The sequence below is a fragment of the Vespula pensylvanica genome, chromosome 8 (genome assembly GCF_014466175.1).
Source record: "Vespula pensylvanica isolate Volc-1 chromosome 8, ASM1446617v1, whole genome shotgun sequence".
NCBI lineage: Eukaryota > Metazoa > Arthropoda > Insecta > Hymenoptera > Vespidae > Vespula > Vespula pensylvanica.
In genome coordinates, this window is record NC_057692.1 from 7,407,013 (window position 1) to 7,425,453 (window position 18,441).

The window sequence follows — 18,441 nt, forward strand, 5'->3', positions numbered from 1 at the left end:
ACGTTGGTCAATGTATTCAAAAAGCGTACGCCCCGATAAGAGATGGCAAGAGTTATATCAGGCGTGACTCTGGTATCACGACAAGTCTTCTTGAGTTTTTGAATAGATTTCTTGGTCGATTCGGTACCTCTTAACTCTTTCACGACAGTGGAGCCCAGGTACTGTGTAATTGCAAAAACAATGCAGAGGTACCATCTTTTGTTCAAAAACAATTAAATGAATAAAAAGAACTAGACGATCGGACTTACGTTGGCAACGTAGGTGACGCAGCCAGTGACTAGAGCCTTGGGTTGATGCCTCCATTGCGTCTTTAAGGTAGACGGTACGCCAAATAATAATTCCGAAGGTGCTCTGATCTCGAGTTGTTCAGGAGCAGTGATCGCACCATTGTGCGAACTGGGTCGTTGGGGTGGCTGTGGAGCTGGTCTGTTTTTGCGATGCCTCAGTGTACCAGTATTCGTCGAATTTGTTACGGTTACCGAGACACTCCCGTTACTCTCCCCTGTTGTTTCCGGCAATTTCTCTCGTATTTCCTCCTTCAGCTGTTGTATATTCGTTTTCTGCAGAGACCAACAACGACGAAACTATCGTCATTCATATGTCCCGCTTATTCGAAAGATCGAAACTATCACTGAGATGCTTCTTTCTCACGGTATTTTCGTAAATAAGATCAAGATACGTTATAAAGTTCATACGATGTGATCTTAAACGATTTTTCCTTTTTTCATTTATCGTTAGAAAAAATGTATATATATACCGAAGATCAAGAAAAAAAATCGTATTTTCATTTACCGATAACGTCGTGCTACGTGAGGTTATCACTCGGAAAGAAGAAAAGAAAAAATATGTGCGTGAACGCGAGAAGTGATCAGACGAGTACCGTCTGACAATGCGTTTCTGCGTACACTCGATGAGATTTTATTGGATCGCACCTTAATGTAAATATCGTGGCTAATTGGAGAGGTCGTATCGTAAAGCTTTCGCATATAATGCGTGAACTTGCGCGCGCACTCGCGAGGATACGAGGATACGTATCGAAGAGCAACCTTTCAGCCTGATCATTCGTGCGATACCTAATGCTTTTTGTTCGGAATTCTCGAGCGTATCAGACAATGCCAGATAGTACCCCTAACGCACTAATATGGACCAGTCACCACCCACGAAGCCCTTCGCTTCGCGCTCTCTTAATTAGCTCATTAAATTCCGCTAATATCCCTTCGTCGATGCGACTCGTCGATCGACGCGTCAACTTGCCGATCTTCTTCTTGACTTTCCCTTACCATGTGATAATCCTGACAAATTGGTCTCTTACGCTTTTCCGCTTGACGATCGACAAGCGTCAATCGAATTTGAAACTACCTACGTTCCGTTGATACCGTCGTTCAACGAACCGATCGACCGAGTCTCCCTTTCTCTCTTTCTATTTCTCTTTCCCGATTCCACGGTTCGAGTTCTCTTTTAATCACACTTCCGAATTGTATACCATACCAGGAATCATCCTGCGTCACATCCGTCGGACAATAGATTTTGTTATACAACAGTAAAGATCGTTTGTTTCGAAAAACCGATCTTTCGTATTTACAATTACTCAACCGTGTAGAGTTCCCCTCACGAGATTAACGAAATTTCTCTTACTCTAATTCATACAAGTTCAATTTTAAATTGATTTAATAATAGCTAAGTAATGACTCGTTCGAATCTAAATAAAGTTTGCATTGCTTTATCGGATCGCAGATATACAAAATTGTTATATATATATATATATATATATATATATATATATATATATTGATATGATATATATTATATAATATATATAAGATATGATATATATTATATAATATATATATATATATATATATTGATATGAAATAACATCTTCCTTTTATAACGAAGAAATTTTCTCACTGACTTCTTCGAAAAGAACTTTCCAAAACTTCGCAATGTTCTGGTGTTTCGTAGTTTTCCCGGTTTCAACAAATTTTCCGAAATTTTCCGCGTTGTTTTAATAGCGATCGATAGAAGCTTCCAACACGGGACGTACTTTCTACTATAACTCGTGAATAATAATGTATTCACGAAAGTGGTTTCGACATATCACACCGCAATAACCACTGCATTTGACACAAATATATATCATGCAACCGTAAATTCTCTGATTAATCGTTTAAATATAAATCAACCAGATTTCTTTGATTCGGTTTCAGAATAAATAACATTAAAATTAAAGAAAAATCGAATCGTAAATACATTAATAGGCAATAACTCGTTAGATATATACATATATTAAAAAAACGTTCGACTTACCAAGGTGTTCAAATCCTTATTGAGATCCTCGAGGTTAGGGCCAGTACCGTTCCGTGTCTGAGCTCGAGGATTCGGTCCACTGACGGAAGCCAGGATTCGCTTTCGATGTGCAGGCTTCTGAATCTCTAACACTGCAGCCAGCTCGACTTCCCAGATGCGACTCACGCGATCCATATCGGTGTAGAGATGTTTTCTGAAGGTCTCCATATAATTTTCCATATGAATACTTTTCAACCATTCGTCCACGCTCTGACAATGACTACCAAGACGCTTTTCCACGCGTTTATTCAACAAGCCGGCAGCGTCCATAATTATAGCACGTTCTTGATCACTATTGATTCCCATGTCTCTTAAGTCGGACTCGTCCAGAACTCCGTTCTTCGAGTAAAAGATTTAAATATTTAAATGATCAGTAAAATCAAACCCTTAAAAGCATATATATATATATGCCTAGATACTTACTATAAACTCAAGATCATCGAAACCATAATTTATAAAAAGAGATTCATAATCAGCGAGTCCTAAACTCGCTAACCATTGACCGACCGATGTGGAAACGATAGGACTGCTACTAGTATCGGAACTTAAGCCTGAGAATAAAAAAATGAAAAATATATTTATTCGTTATGTTCGTATTCTATAAAAGAACGCGTTAACATTCAATTGCCACAAATTTCATTCGAAAAATTAGAAATATGACGATCCTAAGATATATGATTTCATTACCTAATCTCGTTTGGAATTCTTTCTCGAGTTCAGTGACGAAAACTGATTCTCGTACGAGTCCTGTACCAAAGGACGCCATGATCTCAGAAATTTTTGCCCATTCTTCTTGCTCATCGAACGGACTCATTATGCTAAGTGATTTTTCATCTCTCTCACGATCCCTATCCGATAATCGGAAATTCACTTCGTCGTCTTCAAGACGTTCTCCACCACCACCACCCTCCCCGCCGGTTCCCATTCCGCATGCAGTCTGTCCGTAAACGTTTCGCAAACGGCGCAATGTACGCGGTCGCTCCGCTGTGACGGAGCCCTTTAACAAACCTGTTGATAAACATAACAAAATTTTGTATAAATATCTAACACGCTAAGAAGCTTTTTATTGTTATACCTTATCATTCAAATCATTGTTCTATTTTTTTGTATCTAGAAATTAGATTTTGAACTAACAATGCAGAAAGAAAAAAACAAATTTATAAAATTCCGTTCATTATCGAGGAATTCGTTAGAAAGAAGTTTAACTATAAAATATGAATTTATTGACTTATAATTGCGGTTCATCGAATGAGAGATGAATATCATGCATTTTTTAGAAGAGAAAAAAGAAAATTGACTCGTGCATAGCTTTCATTTCATTGACCACGAATCTTACTATCCAATCGATAGATATTTCAAGTGGATACCTGTCTACCCACCATAAGCCGCATCCATAATGCATATATCTATGCATCACTTACATACATAGACATATATCGATAAATACGTTGAATATTTATTGTAAAATCGTCATTGTTCGATGTTCTCGAGAAATTAATTTTTTCGAAAAGAATTAAGTTTGACAGAAAGCCTCATACTATTTCGTAAAAGATATTGTCAAAAAAATGTATCGTTTGTTTCTTCGAAAGACAAAACGGACGTACTTCTATAGAGAAACGGAAAAGATTAAATCCTATGTGGTACGTAGTTCGATCAATGCTTCGATCAGATACGAACAATACATATGTCCATACTTGTGTTCTCGTGGAGAACGAATACGGATAAACGGACGTCACAGAGAAAAAATTCGTTTGAAGTTCGACGTTCCGTAAAAAAAAAGAGAGAGAGAAAGAGAGAAAAAGAGAGAGCGCAGAAGGGAAGGAAAAAAGTGTAAGAAAAAAAGAAAAAACATTTCCGAGGGTCGAATGATTTACAGATAACCAACATTTTTTCCCCGTTCTTCTTGTCGGTCATCGGGCAGGAATTTTAAAAAATATATAGATACGTATGTGCTCGTCCGCTTACAAAGTTACTTACAGTCGAGATGATGCAGCTCGGTTAAAATCATACTCGTGAAAGAATGCAAATATAAAGCCTTCGTTTTTTTTGAAGCAGTGTATAGTTTGTTGTGTATAATTTGTTGATGAGTATAATCAAACTAGATAGTGGAATTAACAAAAAAGTATCGAGGTAATTATCTCTTTTTTAAATAAAAATTGTATATTACGATTGTATATTATCATACTTTTAACTATTATTCATCATCATTTAAAAAAGATTATACATATGTATATCCACACTTTTTTACTGGGTATCGTTAGATACAAAGAATCAAATATCTTATTTGAGATAGAATAAAAATTCTGAATAAAAACATGATCGCAGGCATAATAAAAGAATTTGAACGGAAGAATATTTCGAAGTAATACATTCTATATAGAAACAAAAATATCTATCTATTTCTATCTGTCTTTCATGTTGTATTACATACGCGTAAATCGATATTATATTTCTTCAATCATACGATCCGAGCATATATAAATATTAAAAAAATATGGTATTGTGTAATAAGTACTTATTTTGAGTTTTCCTCTTTTAATATATTCGTCCTTCTTGTTCAAATTTAACGTTTCTCTTTTCATTTATCTAGTTGCTACGTTATGTGTGTGTATATATGTATATATTATATCTGTTTTTCGTATTATTCATTACATGAAAAATCCTCGTACCTTTACCACCATCTTTTCTACAATATAAACAAAAAGCTTAATATAAAGATGTAAAATAATAATCCAGTACCGTTGAAGTCCAAGTTGAAATAGACAAATTAAAATGAAAGAAAAAGGAAAAAAAAAAGAAAAAAATTAAGTCTCTCCGCTAATGACATCGGCTTGACAAAATGGCATCACGAAGAAGGAAAGCAAGTGAGTAGTCTTGTATTCCCGTCAGCTATTCTGAAACATTATTTCCAGGAGAATGAAATGAATTTACGGTCGGGATGATCCTGACTTTCGTTTTTAAATTCAACGAGAACGAGATCGCAGCAATTTCTTCTCTTATATTTAAACATCGCGTCCTGATTTTCCCACTGGCTTCGACTAACTCCTTCAACCCTCTGTATCTCTCTTTTCTCTATTTCTCTCTTTCTCTCTTTCTCTCTTTCTCTCTCTCTCTCTCTCTCTCTCTCTCTCTCTCTCTCTCTCTCTCTTTCTCCCTCTCTCTCTCTCTCTCTCTCTCTCTCTCGTGTTTCTTTCTGCACTCGAGTTTTTCAGAGACACTCCCTTTCATTGGTAGTGTGAGCAAGGGGAGGGTCCTTATTGTGGTCTCGCATTATTTCGTCGTCACGAAAGGACAATTCCTCGTTTTCAAACCACGACACAATCGGCGTTGGCGGCTTCGCGTCTCTACGATTGAAGAAGAAAGAAAGAGATAAAGAGAAAACGAGAGAGAAAGAAAGAGAGAAAGGAAAAAAGAGAAAATGAGAGAAAGAGAGAGAGAGAGAGAGAGAGAGAGAGAGAGAGAGAGAGAGAAAGAGAGAGAGAGAGATGGGAAGAAGAAGAAGAGAAGGAGCTGCAAAAAGGAGACTCTTTCATACGAATTTCGCAAATGAGAATTCACTCGAATGCGCGAGTAGTTAGAAAGAGAGTAAGAGAGATAAAAAGAGAGATAGAGAAAGAAAGGAGGTGGTTGTAAGTAATAACCATACACGATGTCTGCCTTTCAAAAAAGCTTCGTGTCCTTTAATGCGCGAAGAAACATGACTAGTGACGTATACATACACACATACATACATACACACACACATATTATATATGCATCTTTGCATATATCTGTGTATGTACATATGTATACATACGTATAAATGTAACTCGTATGAACTTGTATATACATACAAAATGAAAAGCTCATAAAAATACTAAATGAAGAAATGTGGTATAGAGAGGAGAAGATGGAGCAGGAGGGTTGATATAAAGAAAAAGAAAGAGAAAGAGAGAAAGAGAGAGAGAGAGGGAAAGAGAAAGAGAGAGAGAGAGACAGAGAGAGGGAAACTCTCGCACCGCATTACAAGCAGCAAACGTACGTAATTTTAATTAAAGCTCCATGACGAGAAAGCGTCGCTTGCTGTCAAGCCACCGACGTTATATTATGTAGGTAGTTATTCAAGTCATATACACAAATTACGTAAATCCTCATCATCACACCCTCCTTCGCGTCCCTACACTTTCTGCTTGCTCTACTTGCGCAACGCGCGCACACCTTCCCTCAATCCATTTCTCAAACTTTCTTTTCTTCCTGTGTATCCTCTATGTACTCTTTTATCTGTGTTCATCATCTTATTTCTCCTTTATTTTTTAATTTTTTTTTTTTTTTTATAATTCTCCTCTCTGATAAAATAGTAATATTATCTTTACGAAAAGACTCGACTTTCACTTTAAGTTTAAATCATTGTTGTAAGATGTTATTAATTTACTTAATACATTGATTCCTTTTTTTCCATTCGTTGTTTTCGTAGCTATTAATTACGAATGTTTTTTTCTCTTTAAAACGTTACGCGATCGATCGTATAGATTTCATTCTACTATTACTATATACATAATATTAACTTTCAATCGTTATCTCTCGAATAATATTTCATTCCTAAAAGAAACTATCGGAAGGTTTGACTTTGTTTAGTCGATTTTCCGTGTTTGGTGATTCATCCTTATCGGTCTTGTGCCGTCGATGACGCATTTTTTTCCACGAACGATTAGAATCGTGTCAATGAAAAAATACTTACTTACGTACAAACCAATAACACACCGGTTTAAATTTACATCTGATTTTCTAATCTATCATTGAATTTATGTTAATGAAGATTATTAAAAAAAAATTGATCGTTAGATAAGTTCTGCTTTGAATTACATGAATTTCAAGCATTTCAGTTTAAAGATTTATTTGCTATAAAAATTCACTAGCATGTATATGAACTAAACGAAATGAAATACTTGCAAAAACCGAGATATCATTCTACTATGATTTTACGACGTATAAGAAGAGAAAGAGAGACAAAAAATCTACAAGCAAAAGGAACGCCAAACACCATTTAAGATATCTTTAATTCTTAAACAATAAATATTTCCTCTTATCTGACTCATTCTCTCTTTCTCTCTCTCTCTCTCGTTTTATGCTTTCTTACTCGACTGGAAGAGATCATCACCGTTACATTATGATGGGTGCTAACTTCCGCTTCTCTTAATTTGCCTCCTTTTCTCTCTTTCTACATTACTCTCTTCGTACCAAAGGATATATGATGCGGTCCATTAAAGCAAGGAAAATCTGCGACGGTTTTGCTATTCCGACGACGGCCATAAACGTTAAAAGCTATCCTTGCGTAAATAAATGCTTTGAAAAGCGTACACGTTCCATGACCTACGACAAGAGAACACTAAATCTATCTTTTTCCTTTCATCTCAATTTAAGTATATATTAGAAAAAGCAAAGTTTTTTCATAATAAGACGTACCACCGCATTTTTTAAAACCTTAATGTAATATCTTTATAAATAAATGAGAAATTGAAATGAAATAATACAAAAACTGTTCTATCTTTTACAGAGTTAAACAGAAATGTAATAAAAAATATTTTTATAGCAATCTTAAAATATTTAAATAACTAGAGAAAGAGAGAGAGAGAGAGAGAGAGAGAGAGAGAGAGAGAGAGAGAGAGAGAGAGAGAGAGAGATTCAAGCCTAACTATGCCTGGATGGCTAGAGCTTTAAACCTTCGTTATTTGTTACGGGCATATATATATATCTATTTATACCAGCAACTGGGATCAACGAATCTTAACCGATTGTGGGTGCTTGTCATCTCATGTTCTTACTCACACCTGCCATCAAGTTAATCATTCGAGAAAGCCAAGCAAAGAGAAATCTAGCGTGAAATTGCAGTATCATATAAGTCAATTGTAATTGATTCGGCTCATAATATGATATCGTTACGTATATTTCATTTGTTGCATTTTAATTGGTAGTAGACTCGTTCGCGCGTGAATAGATTAGAATGGTAGATAACATCGGATAATCGTTCACGACTCTCAAGACGATTTATCTCAATGCATTACATTACCTTCCGCTCAGATAACAATCAGCCTCGAGCATACGTTCTGTCAAGTTTAAGTGGCAACGATTATGCGACGCGGTGATTCGTCCTCTACTTAACGCAGGAACAGTTCAATGAAATAATAACGTCGTCGTTAAACCGTGCTATACTATCTGGAATACAACGCCATGTAGATAAAAAAAATATCGAATTATCTATCATCTATATTCTTTAGAGATAATTATTATCAATTGCATTATCTTCCCGCAAAAGATGGACTCATTGTGAAACGCAATAGTTGTGTCGTATACGATTAGAAAGATTATTTTTTTTATCAACTCTGTCAGGCTTATTATCTAAACTGAAATAGATAATATTATCATCTGAGCAATATCCGTATGCTGACCTTGCCATTTGTTATTTTAATCCTTTCACCGTCGATTATTTTCTATTTTTTTGCAGATTAAACGAAAATTTAATTAAAATACAGGTAGAGTCATAAAAATTGATAAATCTTACGAGAATCCTTCTGTACCGTTTTCTAAAATTTATACTGAAAATTCTTCAACGTTTTTCAACAATAAAAAAGAAAGGAAATAAAATGCCAGTGAAGAATAAACGAAAATACCACACGATACTACAAGCTCCGCTTATAAATATCCTAGGCCAAGCATCGACCGTAAATTGGAACGATGAGTAATCGAATTTACTACGAGTAAAAAACACGTTGAGAAAATTGACGTTGACAGCCTATCACAAAATACTATCAATAGAAAACATCCTAAATAGACAAAAACTACTTTACCAGAAAATACTTTATATCATATTCGAACCAACATACCGTGAATGTGAATTTTGAAAAGAAAGAAGCGAACCATATATTTTTTACATAGAGAAACTTTAAAGAAATAATAATTCAAATGTTAATTAATCAACATTTTTTTACCTTACTGTTTAAAATCATTCTTTATTTGGAAAAAAAGAATTTCTTTTTTTTTCGACAAATATCATTTAAGTGAAAGATCGTTTTGATGTATTATAATTTGCCAATGACAAATATTTTACGATACTTACAGTCGAATTGTAATGGTGCGAGTCTTGGGACAGCGAGCTTGAACGCCAGAGACCAAAGTTAGAAAGCCGTCTAAGAATATCAGAATTGCGAGGCGAGAATAGACCAGAGAAATAACATTAAGTGAAAATCTACCGTTATTCGAAGCTACGGAAATATCAGAAACGATGGAAGAAACTCGATGTATTTATACCTATCGTGCTCCTGTCCTCCTTTTCTACAAATTCTCTGTCACTCTCTTCGTAGTTGGATGAGACTCGTTATTTACATCAACAATTTTTACATTCACGACACACCAAAAAAAGAGAAAATCATCTTTCCATCTAAAGGAATGTACATACTCTTTGGTTTTCAACTTGCTTACCTCTTCAACGCCTAAAGCAATCTATGCTATCTCTGATCCTTTAAAATCAAATTGAAAGACGAATTACAAGGACGTTAATTAACAAAAACCTTTTCATGGAACTACGTTAACGTAAAAATATAACTCTATCACATCGACGAATAATATCGTTTCAGCGAACATACATAACACACGAATTAATAATCATCAAGTTGTTTCTTCCAAGTGGATTTATTCAGAAAATAATCGACTTCCTTGAAGTGCATACGTATGCATGTAAGTAACTATGTACGGCGTTTATTGAAACACTAATTAACCGCACGACATTTTTTCCGCAACTACAAAGTAAAAGAGGACAAAGTTATTTCGAGACAAAAGAAGGGAGAGAGACAGGGAGGAGGAGGAGGAGGAGAGAGAGAGAGAGAGAGAGAGAGAGGAGAGAGAGAAAAAGAGAAAGAAAGAGAGAGAGAAAAGAGGACAAAAAAGAAAAAATGCACAATCCTCACCTCGAACAGATAGTACTGGAGTAGTCTTCGCGACGTGACGTAATCCGTGTCGTCGTACCGTGCAAACTATTATTACGTCAAGGGAACGTAAAGAGCAACAAGTATCGCGGTTTTTGCGAAGCACGCCAGGAACTTCGAACACGCGGTATACTTGCCGAGTGCACGTGGCATGACTGAACACACGCATACACGAGCGATTGCTCTTATATACACACTATACCAATGCGAAAGAAGGATTGCACATTTGGAAATAATAGAAGCAACGAAGAAGATTGTCCCCTCAGTCATACTCTTTCTCTCTCACACACTTCTCTCTCTCTCTCTCTCATTCTTTCTATCACAGATGTGCACACGTTTTATCGTATACTCGCCCTCTCTTTGGTCAACTTTCTCATCTCTTTCCCTCTCTCACTCATTCCTTTTACTTCGAAGATCCGCTTCCCTCCTTCCTCGACTCTGTAAACATTTTTTATCCCTCTCTCTCTCTCTCTCTCTCCTGCATTTTATTTTGCATATAACTGTCTCGTTTCTTTCAAGTGTTACGAAAATAGAAAAGAAGGTAAAAAGAGGAAGGTCTTCTTCTATCCTTCTTTCTCCATCCTTACTTCGAAGTTACGAACGCGCAACGAACGAGCAACGAACGACGATCGAGTTTTCCAACGTGACACGCCCTAAACGAGACTAACTCGGCTCACCACCTGTCTATCTACGTATCCTCGATCAATGTAGGATCGAACGTACCCATCGATCGTTCTTCTCGAGCGAGATGGTGCACGTGGCTTCCACCTGCTCTTCCTCCTCCTCCTCCTTCTCTTCAATAACCAGCTTCCCCTTTCGCGATGCACGAACTCAGAGATATCCTCGACACCTCCACCTCACTAGAAACGGAGGTTTTACGAGGACAACGTCGTAGAATTGCTTTTCCATCTCTCTAGATCTCTCTCTCGTCGCCAAGACGACATTCTTTCTACATACGCCGACTCGACTCGTCGACTCCACTCGAGTCTAATAGAATCAGCTGACTTCGACGAAAGAAGATATATGACCTCTCTCGGACTCTCGTTCCTATCGATGTTTCTCGTTTAAACCCGTGATCACACTTTCCAACGAACGCTCCGACCTTTTCTTGGCATCTTTCACGTTTGAAATGATACCATGCGAGAAAACAAAATTATCTAAAATGATTGACTATTTCGTCTGAAACTCACGACGAAACTCTTCGACGTGCCGCAAGGCTGCTTAACGAGACGACTAATTCGAACGTGTTGGGTCCACGAGCACAAATGAGGAACAGTGAGGAGAAAGAGGAGGAAGAAGCGGAGGTGTGGTGGTAGTGGTGGCAGAAGAGGAGGATGAAGAAGAGGAGGACGAAGAAGAGAAGGAGAAGACCTCGACACCCGCACTACCGTCTGTCTGACAATACGCTTGTGAGAAGGACAGAAAGTGAGAGTGAGAAGGCATAAGAGAAAGAGAGAAAAAGAAAGAGAGAGAGAATGCCGCCTTCTCCGTTTCTATGTATTTGTATTTGTCTGTGAGTGTCTGACCGTCACAGAGGAAGACGAGAAAGAGAAAAGAGGAAGAGAGAAAGAGAGAGAGAGAGAGAGAAAGAGAGGGAGAGAGAGAGAAAGAGGGAGAGAGAAAGAGAGAAGAGAGAAAGCGAGAGAGGGACAACTAGTGGCCAGAGTAAGAACGTGCGAGTAGTATGGAAAGATGACCCCAGATATGGGACTAGCACTCGACGGGACCCCGGACCGAATCGCACTGCGTTGTGTCGAGTCCAAACCCGGGGCCCTGACCGATCGTTTAACCGGAGAGGGACTCTCCCTCTCTCCCTCTTCCTTCCTTCCTTCCACCTCCACCCAACCGTCTCTACGTGGGATCGTGCTGGCACAACCTGCGAGACAACTTGCATTCCAAATTTATGCACCGTGCACGCATCGCGTGTTTTCGAAATAAGAACGAGAATTTCTCTTGCAAAGTACGATGACTTTTTCGTATCTCCAAGCAAGCGTTTTCTACGAGTAAACATTCGTTCGAGGATTTTCCGAAAGATTTCTTATCGTCAAATGTGTCATCTTATTGCTGATCATTTTTATAATAACGGCTATAGAATTGAAAAGATCTAACGAAAACAAATATCATTTTACTTGGATAAGTAAAAGTTTATGACATTTACAAGAATATCGGAAATACGATTTTCTCACAAAACATAACGATAATAATTTGACAGAGAAAAGTTAAAGAAGTGTATTTCTTTTGCTATCTGTCTACGTGGCCAGACAATACGATTAGATCTCTTTCAAGATTCTTTCATTGTATTACGAATGTAAGTTTGTTCGAAGAAAGATTTAACCGAGCGACGCTAAGAAAAAGATCTCCTAAAAGACTTATCTACCTTTCCTGCTCGGCCATCGATGTCTCTTACAACCTAGGTAACATGTCATGCATGTTACCTTAAATGTTTCCTCGCACGTATTCTTTTAGATTTATCAATGTATGATTTACCAATTCGCCATTCTTTACTATTCATCGATGTAACGCATACGATTGTATAAAACATTTTCTTTTGTATTCTTTCTATAACAAATTGCATAATTATAACTTCTATATAATCTTTTCGATAATTAAAATTTCATAAAATAAAAGTAGATATATATAAATGTTAAAATGAACGCATTAAAAAAAAATATCTTGTATTTTTCATTAAATTATGCAAACTCTTTTAATTTTGAAATACTGCACGAAATTGCAAAAAAATTTAATCATTGTATGTACGTATGAGTTTAAAACAAGGCTGTTTTGTCGCAAGGTCGACAATTTAGGCGATTAGCATGAAGTATTTGAGAGCTCAGGGATCTCGGAAAACCTTGACACGACCCTGACGAGAAGAATTGAATGACACAGGCAACGCAATGAATACCACCGCCGTACGAAGAGTATGCTTACAGATGGTAAATGTCGTTTCCAGCTGACCAGACATGGTCATTGTGATGTTAATGAACACAGGAAAAAGCATTTTTGATCAAGCAAATCAACCTCCTGTTTTGTGTAATATCCGTGTAGAAATAACGTGTTATTCGTATTTCTATCTTCATCCAGAAAGATATTAGAATTAGAAAATATAACACATTTCAAGAATCGTTTTATAGACCTTAAAGTAATACTCAATATATTACGAAACACTTGCAGATATTAAAAAATTAAAAGGAAAGCTAAAAATTGAAAATTAAATAAAAGATAAATGACATATGGATAAAAATTAAATTATCAAAAAAGTAAACGTAAGTTAAATATCGATATGAAAATTTGAAATTATCGATATTGGGTAGAAAACGAATCTAATGCGAGTAGGTAAAAATTTCAAACAAGTTCTAATCAAGATCCTTAACGTTGGATTACGACACAAGATTATGTACGATATCTTGGCGAAACTAAGAACATAATTAATGGCTCTGTTAAAACGATCTCTTTAAAGAATTTCTTTTTTAAAAGTTTTACGTTCTTGACGAAACGATCTATCGAAGATCGAAATACAATGCAATGATAAATCGAGTGTCGATAAACGATCATAAAAAGCTTATTCATTGGTCATGGATAAGCTTTAGAAAGCGTTTTAAATCATATTGTACATATGTCATTGTACTATGATAAAGAGTGATCTATTTAGACGTTTAATTAAAATCATACTCGAATTAAGTGATTCTCTTTTTGTGATGAGTGGACGTTGTTCGAAGCAATAATAATGGATATATGTATGTATGTATCTATGTGTACATAGAACAAGTACACACGAACATATATAACATCAAAAAGACGAGGTCTTCTCCGTCGCGTGTGAGTCACATCCCACGATCCAAACATTCCTGCGTGATGTCATAATATATGTTCCCGAGCATACGACAGTATCGTTAATTTTTTTATTTCTCGCAACGCAAAATCGCCACTCGTGACGAGTGTTCTATGTACCAACATTTTATTACCAACTCGAAAATATTAATTATGAACGAACGAGAGATATCATTGAAATTAATGTCACGTTATACTGATTTACGTAGTTTCGATATTTTCATTTTTTCTTGATGGAATTCTCAGAATATTTATACGTTCATACTTTTCTAATTAAAAATGTGTATTATCCATTGTAAACATTGTGAATTGTTTCTTCGATATTGAACATATATACTAGGAATATGATTTCTTTATCGTGATCGAGTAAATAAGAACACTCGTTCAGTGTGCGTATGGATCTGGAAAGACCTATTACGCCATTATGAGATATAATACTAGACGACTAACGAAGTTGAATTAATAATTATATCATTGATGAGTCATCGTAACAAGTCGTGCGAATGCCAGAGTATCCTTTCGCGTGAATGATAATTTGAAATTCTCGAAATCCATGAAGGCATATTATATTTTCATTTTTACTCTACGATGAAAAGTACACACATACATAGATATATACATACGTATGTACAATATATACACTTCGAGATTGTATAAATTTGAACTTATCGCTCTTTATGATAATTTTTCGAAATTTTTAAAATTGTATTCTAATTCTCCCCTATAATCCCTAGGTCAAAGCACCCGTATTTTTTTTTTTCTGTACATTAGATAAGGTATACCACCCATGCGTGTTACTAGGAACTGGTCGTGATAGAAGCTTTACCTTACGAGATAAGAAAGTTTGAAGAAACGCAGCATTTTCGACTTACCACAGTTCGCTGAGCTAACAATGAATCTTTGGAGTACGTTATACGAGAACTCGAGATAATCGAAAGTATAATACATATACGAATTTACTATCAAAAAAGAAAAAAGAAAAACGAAAAAGAAAAGAGTAGATATGCCAAGAGAAAAATAGATAATTCAAGCTGAGATTGCAAAAAAAAAAAAAGAAAAACAAATCAAATCTCGAACGACTACAATTCATATACGTAGATAAATGTATTCCATTGTTTATACTGTATCATTTGGCGGTCAATTTTGTTATAACAATACGAGTACGATACTTCTTTCAGAGCTAACGAGAAAATTGTTGTTCACGAAGAGAAATGCTTTCAAGTTCGAATATTGAAAATAAAGAACAATAGAGATCGGGTTAACGAAGAAAATAAAAGAAATAATCAGTTCATTCAGAGTCATAGTACTTAAAGCTCCATGTGTAAGTGTATCCGGGCGAAGTGCTTAAAGAATTAAAGTGGCCAAGAAAGAGGGAGAGAAAGAGAGAGAGAGAGAGAGAGAGAGAGAGAGAGAGTAGACATAGAGAAAAGAGAAAAAGAGGAAGAGAGATCGCGACAAGAGGAGTTTCCCTATTGAAGCTAAATGGTTGTACTTTAACTGAGAACATTCGCGTTGTGTGGTTGTAAAAAAAAAAAAAATATGTAACAGAACGCAGTACCGTTGTATCGCATTACATACCGGCTTCACGCCGTTGCGTTGAAAACGCGCACGCGATTATTAAACCGGCTGTCCGATGTTACCCGCTGCCGGATGTCATAACGTGGTTTGTCTTATTGTCACCAAACCATTAACATTCTCATGGCGTTGGTACGACGCCAAAACCGACGTACGTTTCTTCGCGAAAGTCATGGTGAACCGTTCGGCAACGAATCGAGAGAGTCGTTCGCGTTAGATTTTTCAAATCAGCTTTCGTTTACCGTTCATTGTTTAATAGGACGAGTTCGTACGAACGATGAAAATCTTTTTCAATCGACTTAATAAAATGTATTTTCTTTTTTATTTAATTAATCAATAAAGTTATGGACGACTCGTAAGATAATTTCGAAATCGAATAAGCGTCTACAACTTGTATAAATCGATAAGGAGTATATCATTTATATATTTCGTTAAAAAAACATTTGATCCAGAAAAAGTAACGATCCATAACCTACGACAAATGACACGATGAGAATATTTAATGATAAATGAAACGAGAACGTATGATTTGGCTATGTCGACAAAAAGGAGAAAAAAAAGAAGGAAAAAAAAATAAGCAAATACAATTATCTCGAAAGTTATGCGTATGTAAATCCTCCTAACGACGTGTGTAATTTGTAAGAAAAGAAAGATAAAAAAAAAGAAATAAATATTAAAATTATCGTACGATGAGCGATAACTCGTTAAGAAGCGGAAACTCACGCGTCAATACGTACACGAACACGCCGTCCTTGTAGTGGCAAAATGTCCGGCAATGAACTATCGCATTGCAAAATGTGAAAGCGATTAAAATTCCAACGGACGGACGAGTCTCTTTCTCTCTCTCTCTCTCTCTTTCTCTTTTTCTCTTTCTCTATGTTCTGCGTTACTTCTATGAGGTTCTCCTCGCGACTCCTTTTAGCTCCGAGTTACGTGAGAAGAATGTATACTTTTTAAGGTGAGCCCACTTTTTACAATGAAAACAAATAATTTGAACGATTCTTTGAACATACGATTACCCATTTAACTTTCTTATTTCACCACGCGAAAACAATGCTCATTTGTTCGCCGTTTCTTTTATCAGAGAAAGAACAAATACCTAATTAATCGATTCACGCTTCGAGAGCGAACGAAAACAACGCTTAGCCGGTCGAAGCGTCGCGTACCTACTGACTCTCCTGAGACAGAAAATCATCGTGTCTGTCCGCTGTCAGATAAGAATATCTATCGTCAGCCATCCACGCCTCTACTACGTATACGTACGTAAACGTATGCGTGTCTGTGTGTGTGTGTACACATACACGTACGTTAATATGTGTGTACGTCTTTTGTGTGTACGTTTCACGTTTATCTGTACGCGTAGAAGACAAAAAAAAACATACAAAGAGCATATGCGAGGAGAAGGAGTCGTTCAGGTAAAACGATACATTCTGTGTTGTCGTTAGTCGCTCTAAATGTAACGATGATAATGTTACCAAACGTATGCAAAACAACAATATCGATGACACTTCGATACGCGTGCGAAAAGTCTCGTTACGGGAGGCGTTTCTCGTGGAATTTACGAACAAAACTGTTTATTTGATGAACGATAAAATCTGAAAAAGATACTAATTGGTTATTTTTTTTATCAAACCAAAAATTGCATATCGATTCATGATTGTGAATTATTCGATTCAACGAGCCAATAGTAATCGAAAAAGATTATGAACGATCTCTAGATAAGTTAGAATAATTATTTGAAAAAAGAGAAAGAAGAACGTGTGTAATCGATGTTATTAATACAATCTCACCTTGCCCTAGTTGGATCGACTCACCTATCGTGATGATTTTTTACATTCATTACTCAGCAATGATGTATAAATTATTTCTACATTACAACGCCTGATTGCTTATATTTAAGACAAGTTATCCTTCAGATAGTTTTCAATTGTATGTTAAATATAATCGTAAAATCGATAAATAATGACAATTTTAACCGTTCAAATATGCTTCTCACTCACTGGACTTGCGCATTTACAAATATTTAGAGAAACTATTTGCTCGTCAGCTTTGTAATGGTATAGCTGATTAAATACAATTAAATAGACATTAAGTAGTTATCGAGCTTTACTGATAGGATAAATTAAAAATTTTGAAAGTGCGTTTAAAGAAAAAAAAAAAACGAAATATAGCTGAAACATGCATTAGTATATAAAAAATTATATGCAATTTATCAACAAAATTTAGAGAAGAATGAATATTCAGATCATATTGTAAAGAAATATGTTGAACAAAGTAAATACTGTATTCACTGACCTGTAACCGAAGCATCGAAGAGAAAAGTCGAATTTCGGACGAAATTCTTTAACAAATTTACTTCTTATCTAACGAAAGAGCGTCCATATGTAACATCTTTTAATCTCATTCCTCACAATCGCATGCATCGTTACATAAGAACGCCTTCGTTATTATGAAAAATGCAAAGTATAGATAATTGGACGAGACTTTTTATATGTGTTCGTGTATGTCAAATAATTGCAAGCATGAAATTGACTTATCGTGTAAATGAAATACGATGCAAGGAACGCATCTGTGTAAATGAATATGATGCACTTTGCTTGTAATGATCAGCAAATGATAATTACATACATATATACAATTTGTACAATTTTTATTACAACAATATTTGGCGGATGTAGCACAATTTTGAAAACTATCGTGCCATACAATAAAAAATTCTCTCTAAATCGTTCAT

The 18,441-nt window shown here is 35.9% G+C and overlaps 1 protein-coding gene across 3 annotated transcripts in view; it reads right to left on the bottom strand.

Moving 5' to 3' along the window:
- LOC122631127 (ankyrin repeat and SAM domain-containing protein 1A-like) overlaps nucleotides 1-18,441 on the bottom strand; it is a 50,424-nt gene that overhangs the window by 3,471 nt on the left and 28,512 nt on the right. For 2 of the 3 annotated variants that reach the window (XM_043816420.1, XM_043816419.1), the window contains 5 exons: nucleotides 3,034-3,354; nucleotides 2,770-2,897; nucleotides 2,308-2,685; nucleotides 249-560; nucleotides 3-161 (listed from right to left, as the gene is read on the bottom strand). In XM_043816420.1, the coding sequence (XP_043672355.1) occupies nucleotides 3-161; nucleotides 249-560; nucleotides 2,308-2,685; nucleotides 2,770-2,897; nucleotides 3,034-3,354 (1,298 nt within the window). The remainder of the gene's footprint in view (nucleotides 1-2; nucleotides 162-248; nucleotides 561-2,307; nucleotides 2,686-2,769; nucleotides 2,898-3,033; nucleotides 3,355-18,441) is intronic. The other variant, XM_043816421.1, reaches the window with a different exon arrangement.